Source organism: Pipistrellus kuhlii, unplaced genomic scaffold, assembly GCF_014108245.1.
Source record: "Pipistrellus kuhlii isolate mPipKuh1 unplaced genomic scaffold, mPipKuh1.p scaffold_m20_p_23, whole genome shotgun sequence".
NCBI classification, from domain to species: Eukaryota; Metazoa; Chordata; class Mammalia; order Chiroptera; family Vespertilionidae; genus Pipistrellus; species Pipistrellus kuhlii.
Genome location: NW_023425522.1, coordinates 6659189 through 6674985, shown reverse-complemented (window position 1 = coordinate 6674985; position 15797 = coordinate 6659189). Strand labels below are relative to the sequence as shown.

Below are 15797 nucleotides of genomic sequence, written 5' to 3'. Positions count from 1 at the left end.
CAGCTGTCCTTTAAGTTTAGATAGTAAAACAATATAATTTTCCACTGTCTAATGCATGCCTCAATCCTATTTTAAAGAAATGTCACCTCTTCTAACTTGTTATTCTGTCCTACCACCACAAGACTATATTATTTGGCTTCTTAATTATAAAATATTTACTAAACAGGATACATGAAATACAGCAAACAGAGGACAATAACGAAATGATTAAATATTCATGGCATTCAGTGAAATACAACAAAGTGAGACTGGCCTTTGTTTAAAGTCTCCATATAAGATTCTGCTTGGGAATCCCTTTCTGCAGATTCTGATGCCTTCCAGCACACCATTGCACCTCAGCTGGTGCAGGACAAGTTCATGCTCCATGGCCCCTATAAGGATATCACAGTACTTACTACTGGGCACTGAATTTTTGAAGTTGTGTCTTTTTGATTACTTCATGCTCTTATATCTTACCAGGAGTCTTGGTTTCATTGGGAATGATACACCGTACGAAGTGAGGGTGTGTGCTCCTCAGGTTGGTCATAAGTTTATTTAAATTTTCCTAGAAAACCACATAGAAGAGACTTGATGAAAAAGTCCTATTTCAGATTTCTGTTTTGTAATTATATGGAACTAAGCTATGTACTCTCTTACCTGTTAGGTATAAATCTATGAAGTTTCAGTTGCCCTGTGTTTATTTATTTATTTTAAAAATCTTTATTGTTGAAAGTATCACATATATCCCCCTTGCTCTGTATTTTAAAGACATCAAGATTCTAGTCTGCTAAATAACCAAAAGACCAAAATACTGGGAAGAAATGTAGCCCTCCAAGATATTAATTTTTAACACTTAGGAACTATCCTATAAACAAACTGAAAATTCAGTAGCCTAATGAGCTGCTTGATTCTACAAAGTTTTTGTTTTGTTTTTTGTCTCTCTGGACCTCATCTGAAAATATTTGAGAGTACCTCTAAGATTTCTTTCATCTCTCTTAGGGCTAATAATTTTTATAGTAGTGGTATACAGTGGTAATCTAGACTAGCAATTGTTCCAACTTTTGCCATTTCTTCCTTTAGTTTATTCCCTGGAATATGTAACAACTTTTTTGTGTGTATTTTCTTTGAGAAGTCTACAATCATAAGACTATATAATCTTGTATGGGTGGATCTTAGGTACCATACTGAAAATGATCTAATGTCTGGAATGTAGCAGTCTGGAATGTAGCAGAGGAATTATTCCAAAAATACAGTAATTGGTTATTATAGATGACGGTGTTTAACTCAACCATAGAAAACTCACATGTAAACATTTCTCAACATTTCTTAGGTATATTCTTTGAGAAGGCAGAGTTGCCTCCTCCCCATCTCATTAACCCATTAGGAAATAAAAATAATGAGTTTCTAATATTGAAAACATGTACAAGGATAAGTTGGTGAAACAATAGTTTATTGTGTGAGATAATGCAGATTGGTATTGAGAAATAAAAAGAATAGGGCAGTATTCGTATTTAGATTATAGTTAAATCTGTATTTTAGTTATAGAAGGATTCTGACAAAGCAGCCATTAGACCAGCCATTTAATACAGTTCCCTTTAGAAGAGTCTGTTTTTAAGCCACGTAAGAAAATCACATTATTTATAGTGAAATTATTTTTTATTTTAATATCAAGAGATACCCTGTTTCCCCGAAAATAAGACAGTGTCTTATATTAATTTTTTCTCCCAAAGTTGTGCTAGGTCTTATTTTGGGGGGATGTCTTATCTTTCCATGTGCTAGGTCTTATTTTCGGAATATGTCTTATTTTTGGGGAAACACTGTAGCTTCTAACTTAATAATCCATCTAAATCACTAGACTTGGCTTTAGGTTATTTTCATCTATTACAAAAATCTAGATCTACAAACGTGTTTTGAATGAAGGATGTTTTAAAGAGTGTATCTCAGGTTCATTCTCACAGAACTTAGGAACATTATCAAAGCTACATTATGGAATAAAGATTAGCCTTCCACAGTGATAGCTTTGAGGTTCAGCTGTGCTTCTTTAAAAATCAGCATTATTATTCAAAAAGAAAGCTTCTACATTCTTGAAACATCAGATGATCATAAAGAGGAACAATGAGTAAGGCTCCAACCTTCTAGAAGTATTGCTTTGGCTATACCCTGACAAGAGTAAATGTTTAAGGTGATTTTTATTATAATATATTCAATTCCCTCCTAATTTATTCTGAATCCTACAATTATGTTAATTCATAGACACTTAATAGATTTTCTGAATTAAATTTGTACTTTACCCTAAAAAGAGCTGAGACAGTCTGGAAAGAAGAGCCTTTCTTCTTAGCACCTTTCTTTGCACCACTGTCTGAGGTAAAAAGAAAACACATCAATTAAAGTAGAATCCCAGAGGCTGGAATGGTATGTGAACATTTTGTGGGAGTGGGTTGAAGTTAGAGTATTATAAGAGCACAGAAAATACCTGCTTCTGTACCAGCATATGTAGAAAAGAGACTGGCCAGAGTCTTCATTGAAGACTTCTGGTACAGCCCGACCACGGTCTCATTCAGGGGGTCCTTGTTCTTGTCAAGCCAGCCGGCAATGTTGTAGTCCACGGTGCCCGCGTAGTGAATTAGAGAAAAGTGGGCCTCAGCCTTGCCTTTGACGACCTTGGGCTTCTGGAAGTTGGCAGACTTGCCCAGGTGCTGGTCATACAGCTTGTTCTTGAAGGAGGTGTCTGTGGCCTTGGGGAACATGCACTCCTCTTCCAGGATGGAGAAGATGCCTAGTGGCTGAATTCAGAAGAGTAGACATGGGTGTCAATCTATCTTATTTCAAAAGATACAGACTAGTGGCTGTCATTTGATCAACTATGCTCACTCCCCAATTAATTATATTTATAAAGTAGAGCAGAGTCATAGCTGAAGTCCTTTTGTTATCACTAGAATGACATTTCCACCATTTTTTCACATTCAATCCACAGCATCATTTTTTCACTTTAAATTTTTTATTTCAATATCATATTAGTTAGATGTACAACCCAGTGATTAGACATTATATAATTTACTAAGTAATAATCCCAATGAATCTTGTAACCATCTGACACTATACATAGTTGTTACAATATTATTGACTATATTCTTTATGCTGTACTTTATATCTCATGACTATTCTATAACAATCAATTTGTACTTCTTAATCCCTTAACCTTTTCACCCATCCCCCAATCCCACCTCCCCTCTGGCAACTGTCAAAATGTCCTCTGTATCTTAAGCCTGTTTCTGTGCTGCCTGTTCGTTTATTTTGTTTTTTAGATTCAATTAATGATAGATATGTTATTACTGCCATTTTATTATTCATATTTTTTATATATTTTATTCTTGTTAAAGAAGAGCCTTTAACATTTCATGTTTGGTGGAGATGAACTCCTTTAGCTTTTTCTTGTTTGGGAGACTCTTTATATGTCTTCAATTCTAAATGATAGCTTTGTTGAATAGAGTGATCTTGGTTGTAGGTTCTTGCTTTTTTCAGTTTGAGTATTTATTTAAGTATTTTTAATTTAATTTAAAAAAAGTCCTCACCCAAGGATATGTTTTTATTGATCTTAGAAAGAGAGGAAGAAAGAGAGAAATGAGAGAGAGAAACATTGATGTGAGGGAGAGTCATCAATCTATTGCCTATCGAACAAGCCCTGACTGGAGATCAAACCTGAAACCTAGCCCAACTGATGTGGTTGAGTGTTGAACTATGAACCCCTAAATCATAGTTTGATTCCCTGTCCAGGTACATGCCCCAGTTGTGGGCTTGGTCCCCATTAGGGGGCATGCAGGATGCAGCTAATTAGTGATTCTCATCATTGATGTTTCTATCCCTCTCTCCTTCCCCTTCCTCTCTTTGAAATCAATAAAAATATATGGAGGAAAAACAACAACAAAAAACACCTAAGTATGAGTCCTGACTGGGAATGTAACTAACAAACGTTTGGTATAGTAAATGATAGTTCAAGTAAATGATAGTTCAACTAAGACACACTGGCCAGGGCCAATTTGAATATTTCTTGCTATTCTGTTCTGGCCTGCAAAGTTTCTGCTGACAGTCTTATCAGAGTTCCCTTGTAGGTAACTAACTACTTTTCCCTTTTCTGCTTTTAAGAGTCATTTCCTGTCTTTAACCTTTTGCATTTTAATTATGATGTGTCTTGGTAGGGCTTCTTTGGATTCAATTAGTGTGGGACTCTCTGCGCTTTCTGGACTTGTATGTGTATTTCATTCAACAGATTAGAAAAGTTTTCCATCATTAGTTTTTCACAAAGGTTTTTAATTTCTCTCTCTCTCTCTCCCTCCCTCTCTCTCTCTCTCTCTCGCTCTCTCTCTCTCTCTCTCTCTCTCTCTCTCTCTCTCTCTCTCTCTCTCCCCTATTTGTGGCACCCCCATCATGCAAATGATGATATCCTTGAGATTGTCCCAGAGATTCCTTATACAAGGTACTACCCTCATTTTTTGGATTCTTTTCCTTTTTTGCTCAGCATGATTTTTACTAAAAGAAGAGCTGGATACAAACTCCAGATGTCAGCACAGCATGTGGGGGATTAACTCTTAAAAGGTTCTGTGCTTATTATACTTTTTTCCCTATTGAATGAATTAACCTGTTGTCAAAGTTTTATTTTGCTATGAAAAGTACATACTTAGAATGATGTTTACTTTATATGCAATAATTAAATACTATAAGTATTTAATAAAAAGTGGAAAGAAGGTAAACCTAAACCTTATTTAAGATATTTTGTGTATTTAATCTCCTTAAAGATAGATTATGAAAAGGCATAAGCATGAGCAGTTTGATTTTTTGACTTCCAGATAGATGAATTCATATAAGTTCTAGCTGTGTTGCTTGTGTATTAATTTTTATTTAGGAAAAAGACTTATTTTTACTGGATCATGATGGAGATGGATTTAGAACTGATGAGGTAGTTCCTCTAGTGAAGCAGACCATATCAATAAAGTCTTCAGTGCTGCCTTAAGAATAGATTTGAATCAGTATTAGAACAAAACTGGTTGGAACAAAATGAAACTAAGCACTGTGGTCCCTCTCATGTAAAAGTTGAAAAGAGAAAGTTATTTCTAAATAGTAATTTTCTAATTTGTATTACAATTTAAGATTAATGTAGTACTTTCTAGAGTTGCTTTTGATACTTGGAAAAGTTACTCTTACAGTTCAGCCTTTAGAAGTCAAACAGACCTTCTCGATGAGCTCGATGCAGGCAGCCAGGTCCATCCCGAAGTCGATGAAGGTCCACTCGATGCCTTCCTTCTTGTACTCCTCCTGCTCCAGCACGAACATGTGGTGATTGAAAAACTGTTGCAGTTTCTCGTTGGTGAAGTTGATGCACAGCTGCTCCAGGCTGTTATACTGCACAAAACAAAATTTCCAACATTAAATGGATTTTATTGCAGTAAAATTCATTATTGAAAAAAATATTTTATTGAAAAACATGTGGAAGATATTAATGAAATAAGAATTAAACTAATTGTTGATTCTTCAAAAATCCCAGGGGAAAATATTGTTTTTGACATGAATCCTTTCCATGAATTATGAACATTATTTAAAAACATACATATCAGTCATACAGCAAGAATTCTGACAGAATCTACCTCTAAGATTTCACAGGCAATATTAGTCATTAAAAGTACAACCATGATCCTATGAGTTATGGTTCAGATTTAAGGATGAAAGTAATGCATTTGAAAAACCTCACTTCTTTTACCACCCTCATTCTCCAAATCAAGATAAAGCTCACATTTTCACTTTTGAGTGTCACATTGTTAAGGAAAGCTTATTTAATTTCTGTTCTATTCATATAAAAAATTTAGCAGATCCTCCTTGCCAGATCTGTGAAAGTAGGGACCTGATATGGTATAGTAATGGAAGATCTGAATCTTTGTTACGATTTTCATCCTCATTTTATAGACGATGAAGCTGGTGCCCGAGGGGAAATGGTATATGTAACATGAATTTGCTTCTACCTGTAGGCCCTTTCTCATTGATGGGCAATGCCCTGATGGTCCAAATGCTTCAGAGCACAGTTCCTGTCCTAGCTTTGCCTTGTGTGGCTAGAGGATCTTTAGCATGTGTTATGATTTTCCTGATTTCCATTTCTGCACATGTTATTTGCAGTAATATTAATCACTCCTTGGTGAATTGTTTTGAAGACTAAATGAGGTAACCTTAGTATAGTGCCAGAAATACACTTTCTCAACGAATGTTAGTTATCATTATTACTACATTCTGTTATCTCAGATATTTTGGAGGTACTCTAGGAACAATGTTAGAGAAAGCAGTGCAGAAACCACAAATGCAAATGAATAATGAGAATACGTAATACATATATCAAATTCCAAGATACCTTCTTCCCACTTTTTATTAAAATAAAGATAACTCACATCAAAGATCTCAAAGCCAGCAATGTCCAAGACCCCAATGAAGTACTGCCTGGGCTGCTTGGTGTCCAGCTGCTGGTTGATGCGGGTGACCATCCACAGGAACATCTTCTCATAGACCGCTTTGGCCAGAGCACCCACAGAGTTGTACACCTTCATGGACAAAGAAATGTTTTGGATTATGTTAAAGGCATTATTAAAGAAATAATGTTTGCTGGCATTATTCAAAGACCTGGAATGTGTATGATTCTTCGGGGTCGTGCACTTACCTGCTGTACAGTCTGGCCTTTGGTGACATACTCATTGCCAACCTTGACCCTGGGAAAGCAGAGGGCTTTGAGCAGGTCAGCAGAGTTCAGATTCTGGAGATAGGCTGCCTTGTCAGCAACTTCAGAGATACAATTAGAGAAATGTTTTTTAATGGCAGATATTCCCTTTAATCTTTTCATTTTTCTCCAATCAGTTTTCTTTATTATTTAAATAAAACCTTTAAATAATTCTATAGAGGTTAGATGAGGCTTTCTGTACATTAGAGAATGTGCTTGGTAATAAGTGGTCAATCAGTTACGCTGGTCTTTTGTAATTTTCTGCAAGTAGCTTTTGAGAAATTCACCAACAATAAACATATATGTTGAGTGTTAATGGAAGTATTTTATGTAAGGTACATGCCGTAGTCTCTTCTCTTAAGACACCTTAGGTGTAGTTGGAGGGATAAGATAAATACATCTTAATATCCGCTCTTAGGGATGGTCAAAAGAATATTTGGATTCTTATCTTAGTTTTGCTCCTCACAATTTCATCTCATTGGATCAGTTTCTTTATCTGAAAATGTGGGAAATAAATTTCACTACAGAGTCTCTAAAATTCTGTCAGTGACTATACTGTAAATACCACATGTCAGGTACAAAAGCAGCTGCTGAAATGTTTGAGATGGTGAGAGAATGGAGGTCAGGAAAGGCTTCAAGGAGCAGATAACCAGCTTTGGTGGTAGGTCCTATATGTTCCATGTTCTTTCCATACATGGAGTACATGGATTTTCTTTCTCTCTCTCTCTTTTTTTTATTTTTTTTTTTTTATTTTTTTTTTTTACTATTAATAGTATCTTGTTTCCTGCCTAGACTGTCTACAGGTTAATATATAGTCAACATACACACATACAGATGTCTAGGAACATTCTTCACCTTCAGCTGTGTCTGAGCAGATCCCATATTACCAGCTACCAGGTTTATCTAACTAGTGCTGAAAGAGACTAGTAGGTCAAGTTATCTTATATACCTACCCGCTATTACCAAGACAAACCAGGAGCACAATTCTATCTCATTCTCTTTCTAATGATCTTCCCTCCTCCCCCTGGTTGTGATTTTCTTATATCTCTTCTTATAAATGGCTTATTAAGATTCATTTTAACTTATTTGGGCTGGATAGAAATACAGAGATGTGAAGAAGGAACAGGGGTGAGGAAAGCATGCAAGGTATAAGTGTGTATAAATATGTGTATGTCCTTCAGAAGTCTGACTAAAAGGAGATTTGAGTTGAGAATAAGCTTTTTTTCTTGCCATATTCTCTAATTTGAACCCAGATGGAGCTTCATTTGGTACCTTCTGTGCCGTCTGGCTCAGCTTGCTCCTCACGCTGCTTCTGCTTGAATTTCATGTTCCCATAGTGCATTACTGCACCTGTGAGCTTATAGATGGACACTTTTTCTTCAGGAGTAAAGCCCAGGATGTCAATGGCACTCTGCCGGGAAAAAATGAGAGGCTAAAGATTAGGGCAGAAGAGACTATCACTTAAGAGAGTTTGTACTATATCCTAAAGTAACCATAGCTACAATGAGTTTGCTATTGTCATTCCCATTCATAATGGATTTTTTTAAAAGTGTGTGTGTGTGTGTGTGAGAGAGAGAGAGAGAGAGAGAGAGAGAGAGAGAGAGAGAGAGAGAGAGAGAGACTTACATCCGTGGCCATCAGCTCTTCTTGGTCATCAATGCTGGGGACTGTGATCTCCCCTTGACTGACAAAGGCATAGTCATAGGGGTTCGTGGTGATCAGGAGCATTTCTGGGTACATAGAATTCAGGAGGCAAATTGTACATTACAAGTTGTTAATAAAAAAGATTAGCTTTCATCTGTGAATTTAAGATCTTTCTTACCAATCAGCTCTGGCTTCTTATTGGAAGTAATCTGATAAAAAATATGGTAACTTCTTTCTGCCTTTAGCTGGAAAGTAACTCTGGACTTTTCTAGAAGATCTGGAAAAAAATGGCAATAGACATTGAATTAGAAGAAAATATAAATGCTGCTGAGATAGTAAATGAATCTTAGTGTCTTTGCTACAATTGAGGACATTATATAGGCTCCCTTGAGATTTCTATTTGGTGACCGATCCTTTTGGTGATACATAATGAATTTCAAATATACATGGCAGCTGCCCAAGGTTCTTACCATTTAAAAGCAGAGACTGAAGCATAGCTGCTCTAGCAAAAATAAATGTTCCCTATGAGGAGCTGTGGCCTCTGTATTATAATTGATTCTTAGCATCCCTTCCTTCCTTAGATCACCTCAGACTCTGAGGTCAGAAGCTTCCTTGGAAACACTTACCTACGTTCAAATCAAGAGCAAATCACAGAGATATTTCGTAAACCGAAAGGTAACTTTTGGGAACACATAAATAGCCCTAGAAAAAAAATGTCATAGTTGCTTCTGAGGCAGCAATTCCAGAATGTGCTTCAGAACCATCAGTCTGAGATTGAGGTAAATGGAGCACACAGTGGATCACGGATAAGCCTGGCATTGGCTCAAAGGCAACACTGGCAGCCGTCTCAGTGTGTACTAACTATTGCAAAATATCCCAGTTAATGAAATCACTTCTCTCTCTCTTTTGGTTTTCAATAGTCCTGTTACTTACATGTTTCAATATCAGCAGAAGCCAGCTTCCCTGTAGTACCAAAGTGTATTCTAATGAATTTACCCTTGAAAAGAGAAAGATGATTTAATATTAAAAAGTTGAAGCACACAATGAAATGATAATTAAACATGCTTTCTCTGACATTTAAAGGCTGAGGAAACCCCTCTGTGACCAAGATACTTACAAAGCGAGAAGAGTTGTCATTCCTCACGGTCTTGGCATTGCCAAAGGCCTCCAGCAGGGGGTTGGCACTGATGATTTGATCTTCCAGTGTCCCCTGCAAAGGCAAGTGCAGTGCTCACATCTGAGGCTCCCCACTTCCTGAGACCTCGGCTGTCTTGATTCTGACTGTGAGTATTAGACTCACCTTCATTTTGCCAGAAGTAGTTTCCTCCTTCTTCTTCTCCCCAGTAACTGCAATTGTTGCAAAGTACTGGATGACACGCTTGGTGTTCACAGTCTTCCCTGCACCAGATTCTCCGCTGTCAAATAGAAACCAGAGATCAGAACCACAGCTCACATTGTTAACATCTAAGGTAACACAAAAACAGAGAAGATTAAAAATATCACATACGTGATCAAGATGGACTGGTTCTCACGATCTGTGAAAGAGAAATCAAGACCAGTCAATATGAATATTTTTTGAATTAGTTCAGATCAAATACAGCTTGTCCTTTTTCACATTTTGAAGATCTTGCCTATAATTTTTGTGTTTTGTTTAGCCTCCAATATAGTACTTGCCTCTTGGAGTAAAATTTGTGAAAAAGAGAGGCAAATAATCATATATTTTTCATATTTTATTAATTTTTATAACATATTACAGGAGTTTCAAACATCTACAAAGGTAGAGACAATAAAGAATCCCCATATACCCATTATATAGCTTCAACAATTATTATCATTTGGTCATTTTATTTAAAATATGTTTTTATTGATTTCAAAGAGAGAAAGGGAAAGAAAGAGATAAGAGACATTAATGATGGGAAAGAATCATTGATCAGCTGCCTCCTGCGTATCCTCTACTGACCTCCTGGTTCATGGGTTGATGCTCAACCACTGAGCAATATTGGCCAGACATTTGGTCAATTTTATATAATCCATACCTCTTCCCTCCCACCCTACCCCTGCCGGCCATATCTCACTAGATTGTTTTAGAGAAAACCCCAGGCATCATATAATTTCATATGTAAATACTTCAGTAAGAAACATAGAATTTTGAAGTTTAACAGATAAAGGAGCTGAGACCCAGAATGGAATAAGTGACTTTTTAAATAAATATTATACATAGCTTGTTAAGGACAAAGATATTCAGGTCTTTTAACTTCTAGTTTATATATTTTTCTGCTACCTGTCCTCCTCTCAGTTCTTGATACCATTGTTTGACTGCTGGTAATATGAAATAAGAAAGGTTTCTGGAATTGTGTTTGTGTTCATTTACCTGTCTTAGAAGGCGTTGTTTTAAAGATTTACTTCACTTTTATTACAAATAAGCACAACCTCAGATCAGCACAGCTATTTGTTTAAGGGCTAATATTAGTAGAAATTATTTCAAAATTATTCTCAGGTCACTAATAACTAGTTATCTCACATAAAAGGGGAAAAATCCCCCTCTCCTCCCAATCTAGGAAAAGATATCCTTTGTATGCTTTCATATGAGTTTATACATTCCCAACTTTTGTCTGGCTAGTTATCCACCACTTATCTACTGGATTCATTCTGTTTCTTGGAGAGAATGCTATGGACTAATAATAGTGTCTGGGGCATATGTGCCTATCAAGTTTATGGTAGATACTGCTAATATAAAAATCCTCAGGATTTAAGAGAATTTCTCTGCTGAAGGATTCCAAAATGCTTTATAAAAAATCATTATCATTTACTTTTATTTTTTATTTCATATACATTTTTAAATATTAAAAACAAAAATTGTCACTAGTTATATGAAAGATAAGTTGATTTATACCAATCTTCTGACATGTGAAAACTAATCTATGATAGATCATAGATTTTAGAGAATTCTCAAATCTAAAAATCTATTCAGAGAAACAGATACAAATATGGATATTGTTTAGATGTATTGATAGGTATTTTAGAGAACTTTAAAGTTTAATCCAGGGAAGTATTTACAGATTTTGGAACTTTTTCAGATTGATTTTTTTTTTTCAGTAGAAGAAAAATCATGATAGATCATCATCACACCCAGTGGGAGCCTAGATAAGAAAGCAATGTTGTAGTCTCTTGGCAATGCTAAAATAACATCACCGGGTCCAAGGCCACAGTTTCCTTGGTTTTATACGTAAATCATGTTTGAAAACCACAAGTAATCTTGAATTTGGAGCAGTTCCAAAGCTTGGGGGGACCTTGATATTGGGGGTGGCAGTGTTAGTGCAGCTGCTGAGTATTAGACGTCTGAAATGAGCCAGCATGTGCATAAATTCTGGAAGGTAGTTTGCTTCTGTGGACAACCACAGAACAGTTTACTGGCATGAAATCCTTATAGAACTGCTGGCCAGTTAGTGAGGGAAGATTCCCTTTTAATTCTTTTCTCTCTTCACCTTAAAAGGACAATTTAAAAACAAGTGCAACCAAACAAATGCAACAGAATAGAACAAAACCCTCTGGCAGTTACTCAGATCCCATGGACCAACAGGAAATGCAGGAATTTAGACCATTTCCTAAGGCAATAAATTTGCTGTGTGAAGATAAAAGATTTTAATGCTGTATTTGGGCCTATAATGCATATCAAAGGTTTCTGTTTGTACTTTGATAAGACAGGAATAACCGATTTTGAAGTCATTTTCAAAAAATATTTTCAAAGAAAGAGTGGTTTTAATTTTCTTTCATTCTAATAGGAAAGTGCATCAAAATCTTTGGGAGGAGAGTCATAGCTCTCTAGTTCACCCCTTTTCACCCCTAAGGCTGGCAATATTAACTGTGCCGTTTAAAGATAAGAATTCACAAAGCTTTCTAGCTATAGCTGCTAACTATTTTCCTTGATCGCTCTGGATGTGGATATCTACAAAGGCTCTCTTGGAACATTTTTCTATCCAAATCAGAAAATAAAAATCATGGGAAAGCAAACATGTTTACAGAGTTCTGTTAATTGTTTCAACTTGGCTTCCTGTGTCTCGCTGGCTGAACTTGGCTGATCAGTGAACCAGTGAGCTTCCTTCCCTTCATTCATCTGTAAAGTAGAGATGGCTAGCTGCTGGGAAGAACATTTGTCATTATGGCTCTGAACGTTCTTTGAAAACAGTGAGGCCCCTTGTGGCTGCAGTGTATTATTATAATCAAGGCCCAGATAAAATCTGTTTGTTTGTTAAAAATTCAGTTGCCACATTTCTGTAAATAAATGAATCACTCACTCACCAGTCAGCATGAACTGATAGGCATTGTCAGAGATGGAGAAGATGTGGGGTGGGGCCTCCTGGCGCTTTTTGCCTCGGTAGGCAGCCACCACCTCAGGGTTATACACCGGCAGCCACTTGTAGGGGTTGACGGTGACACAGAAGAGGCCCGAGTAGGTCTGAGAAAATCAGAAAACGCAGCATGTAAGTTATGTTTTTACTCGGAGAGATAAACAATAAACAGATGTGGAAGGGCGCTCACGTAGATCATCCAGGCTGCGTAGCGCTCTTTGAGGTTGTACAGCACTCCAGGCTCATGCAGATGGGTCATCATGGCCATGTCCTCGATCTTGTCGTATTTCGGGGGGTTCATGGGGAAGACCTGGTCCTCCCTGACAGTTAGAGTCTGGCGAGTAAAGTAAGAGACCAGTTTGTGTTAACGATTGGAGATAGGGTTTGTGTGTGTCTGCTTGTTTTGGTTATAACCTACACTTGCAGACACTGCAAGTCATGAAAAAATATTCTTTTCAGAGTTTGATGCTAAGAAAATCTGTTTCCTATGACGAACTTTTAAAAAAGAATGTTTTCCTCCCACATTCCCCCTCCCAGGTTTACCAGGTTATGTCCTTTCACTCTTATTCTGATAGGCTGCATTTTTTATTTTTCCTTGCCATTCATTACAAGTAATTTCTATGGGCAGTAATGGGGATATTAATATATTATTTAACTTAGTAAGCAATACTTCATTTGATAGAAGTTAGTTTTTATTCTCCCAAATGTGGGGATTGGGGAATTGAAGGGAAACGCTAGAGGTCCATACTAGTGGGTTTAAGTTCTGTGGGGAGTTGGGAAGGCAGGAAATGAGATTACTGCTGAGAATTTCTTTTGCTTCCAAATATGATGTTCTCAAATGAACTACAAGGATGCTTGTATTGGCTATAGGCTTAGAGATTCCTACCCAGTAAAGCTTCATAAAGCTTCAACTGGAACAGAGGAGATAGAGAAATAAAACAGGAAGCTTTTCTCCAGGTTTTTACTTACTGCTCCACTTTCTGTCTTTACAGTTACTTTTCCTCCATCCTTGCTTTGTATGACGCTCTTCACGTAGGCTTCCTTGGGCTCCACGACAAAGACTGATGTTTTAGCATCAAAGGGCTTGTTTTGGGCCTCAATCCGCTCCTTTTCTGATTTTCGAAGGTAGGGAGCGGCTGCGCCAAAAACAGCCATCTCGGCGTCCGAACTCATGGCTGCGATTTATTTAGCAGGGGATCCTGTCCTGGGAAAGAAATGGGACAGAAGGAACATAGAAACCAGAAGGCATAAAATGTGCATTACGATTTGATGGGAAAGAAATGCTGAGCCTCTATTGCCTAGGCTGTAACTATTCTTTCAAACTGTGGTTATCAGTGTCCTAACACAGAAACTCTAACACAGGACTGGTGTGGGATGAGATTGTTATTTGAGACTTCATTTTTAGGACTTTGAAAATTGCCTTCCCAGAGTGTATGTAACTTGATCCTCAGGGCTTGAGTACCTATAATTGAGTGAGAATGGAATCCATGCATCATTTTAATCTCTAAACTGGAACAATATCTATAGCTAAAACAGTTGGTGGGTTGTTTTATAGTAACAGTCACTTTTTAATCCTTACTGTTCCCCCTGTATGCTTTCATCTGCCATACGCTAGGAAAATCATAGAATTCGGAAGGAAAGTTTGTCTTGTGCACATGAAGATTAATGTGTTCAAAACTGTCAGAAACATCCTTGTCTTTATAGTTGGCCGCTTTTTAAAAACTCATAAGGCAAATAATTATTTTTAACACCCACTTTATGTTAATATTTGGGGTTATCTCTCTCAGTGGGTCGTTTAAAGAACCTCATAATAAATTCTCAGTACTCTGGGTTTGTTGTCATTTGGTTTATTTCCAAGAGACTTAGCATTGCCTTAACACCAAAGCTTCTTTGACATTCTTTTTGGCATGAGAGATTTCATCTGTTAGAAATGAGAACATCAGCATGAAGAAGGCCCCTTCTTTCCACATAAATTCCACAGCTGCTTTTCTTTCCATCCAGGAAAAGAAAAGAGACAAAACTTTAAGAGTTCACCCCATACATGTAAGCCATTGTCCTGTGATTGACTGATAGGGCCGGCAACATGGGTGTGCTAGGTAGATCGAATCTTCCTTTAGTTTCAGGTATATATTGTTTGAGGAAGGACTGGAGCTCTTCCAGTTTAGGTATTGTATTTAGCACTCTGTGAGTGTAATATTAGTACTTGTGGCTTTTTAATGAACAATAATCAATCTTTTAAAAAACCAACATCAGTGAATTATTAGAATTGTAGCTGAAATATTGTGGTTTTAACAAGATGTTTGTTTGCTAAATATTTAGGTAAGAATTTGTCCAGGTGCCTAAAAAAATCTTGGTAAAATGTTTAATTGTTCAACACTTTGCAGTAGGAGGAGGTTGGCATGGGATAGGCCATTGCTCCTAGACAGATCTAAGTGCAGCTGAGAATTCACTGTCGCAATTCATTCTGGCCTAAATGGTCTTTTATTCCTGGAAATGAAAGTAGTCTCTGAAAATAAGATGCTTTGGAAATATGACTTGTTAGCATTTATAAGCAGCCACTCACTTGGAAGCACCATCTAACATAATTGCAAAAACATAGAAATGGTGTTTAATTAAGAGCCATTCTCATCTTCATTAGAATAACTTCCCCGTGTCATCAATAAATGAATAAAGCTGTGTCTTACCTCTGGAGTTCCAGATGAAAATGCAGGTTCAGAAGTGTCTCACACTGTAAAACAACAATTATTTTTTCAATTTGCTAAGCTCTGAAATTCTAGTAAAGTAGTTACAGAATTAAAATTTCCCTGGTCAAAAGCTTAGCTCTATGAAAATAAAAGTCAAAGTTGGGAGGAAGAGTTTCATGCTCAGAGTTGGATCATGTGGCAAGCATGTGCCCCCCAGGATCCTTCAAGCCCCAAGACCCCCATCACTTACCTCCGGGATCTTGGAGATAAAGCAGCAGGATCTGTTGTGCTTATATAGGGACTAATGTGCTGATGCTGCAGCTATCTTCTCTTTGTTAGGGCAAAACATTTGGCAACATGAACCCTCAGCATAATTTGTACTGACATTTG

The 15797-nt window shown here is 37.0% G+C and overlaps 1 protein-coding gene across 1 annotated transcript in view; it reads right to left on the bottom strand.

Annotated features, from left to right (window-relative positions):
• LOC118726891 (myosin-8) overlaps positions 1–15451 on the bottom strand; it is a 29497-nt gene extending 14046 nt beyond the window's left edge. Inside the window, exons 1-18 of the mRNA XM_036452188.1 lie at positions 15408–15451; positions 13693–13927; positions 12914–13057; positions 12674–12830; positions 9882–9909; positions 9675–9789; positions 9492–9584; positions 9308–9371; positions 8553–8651; positions 8357–8460; positions 8003–8141; positions 6674–6792; positions 6408–6557; positions 5206–5376; positions 2453–2762; positions 2271–2338; positions 457–544; positions 254–371 (exon numbers count right to left, since the gene is read on the bottom strand). Of these exons, the coding sequence (XP_036308081.1) occupies positions 254–371; positions 457–544; positions 2271–2338; positions 2453–2762; positions 5206–5376; positions 6408–6557; positions 6674–6792; positions 8003–8141; positions 8357–8460; positions 8553–8651; positions 9308–9371; positions 9492–9584; positions 9675–9789; positions 9882–9909; positions 12674–12830; positions 12914–13057; positions 13693–13896 (2171 nt within the window). The 5' untranslated portion in view covers positions 13897–13927; positions 15408–15451. The remainder of the gene's footprint in view (positions 1–253; positions 372–456; positions 545–2270; positions 2339–2452; positions 2763–5205; positions 5377–6407; positions 6558–6673; positions 6793–8002; positions 8142–8356; positions 8461–8552; positions 8652–9307; positions 9372–9491; positions 9585–9674; positions 9790–9881; positions 9910–12673; positions 12831–12913; positions 13058–13692; positions 13928–15407) is intronic.
• Between the last annotated feature and the right edge of the window lie 346 nt (positions 15452–15797).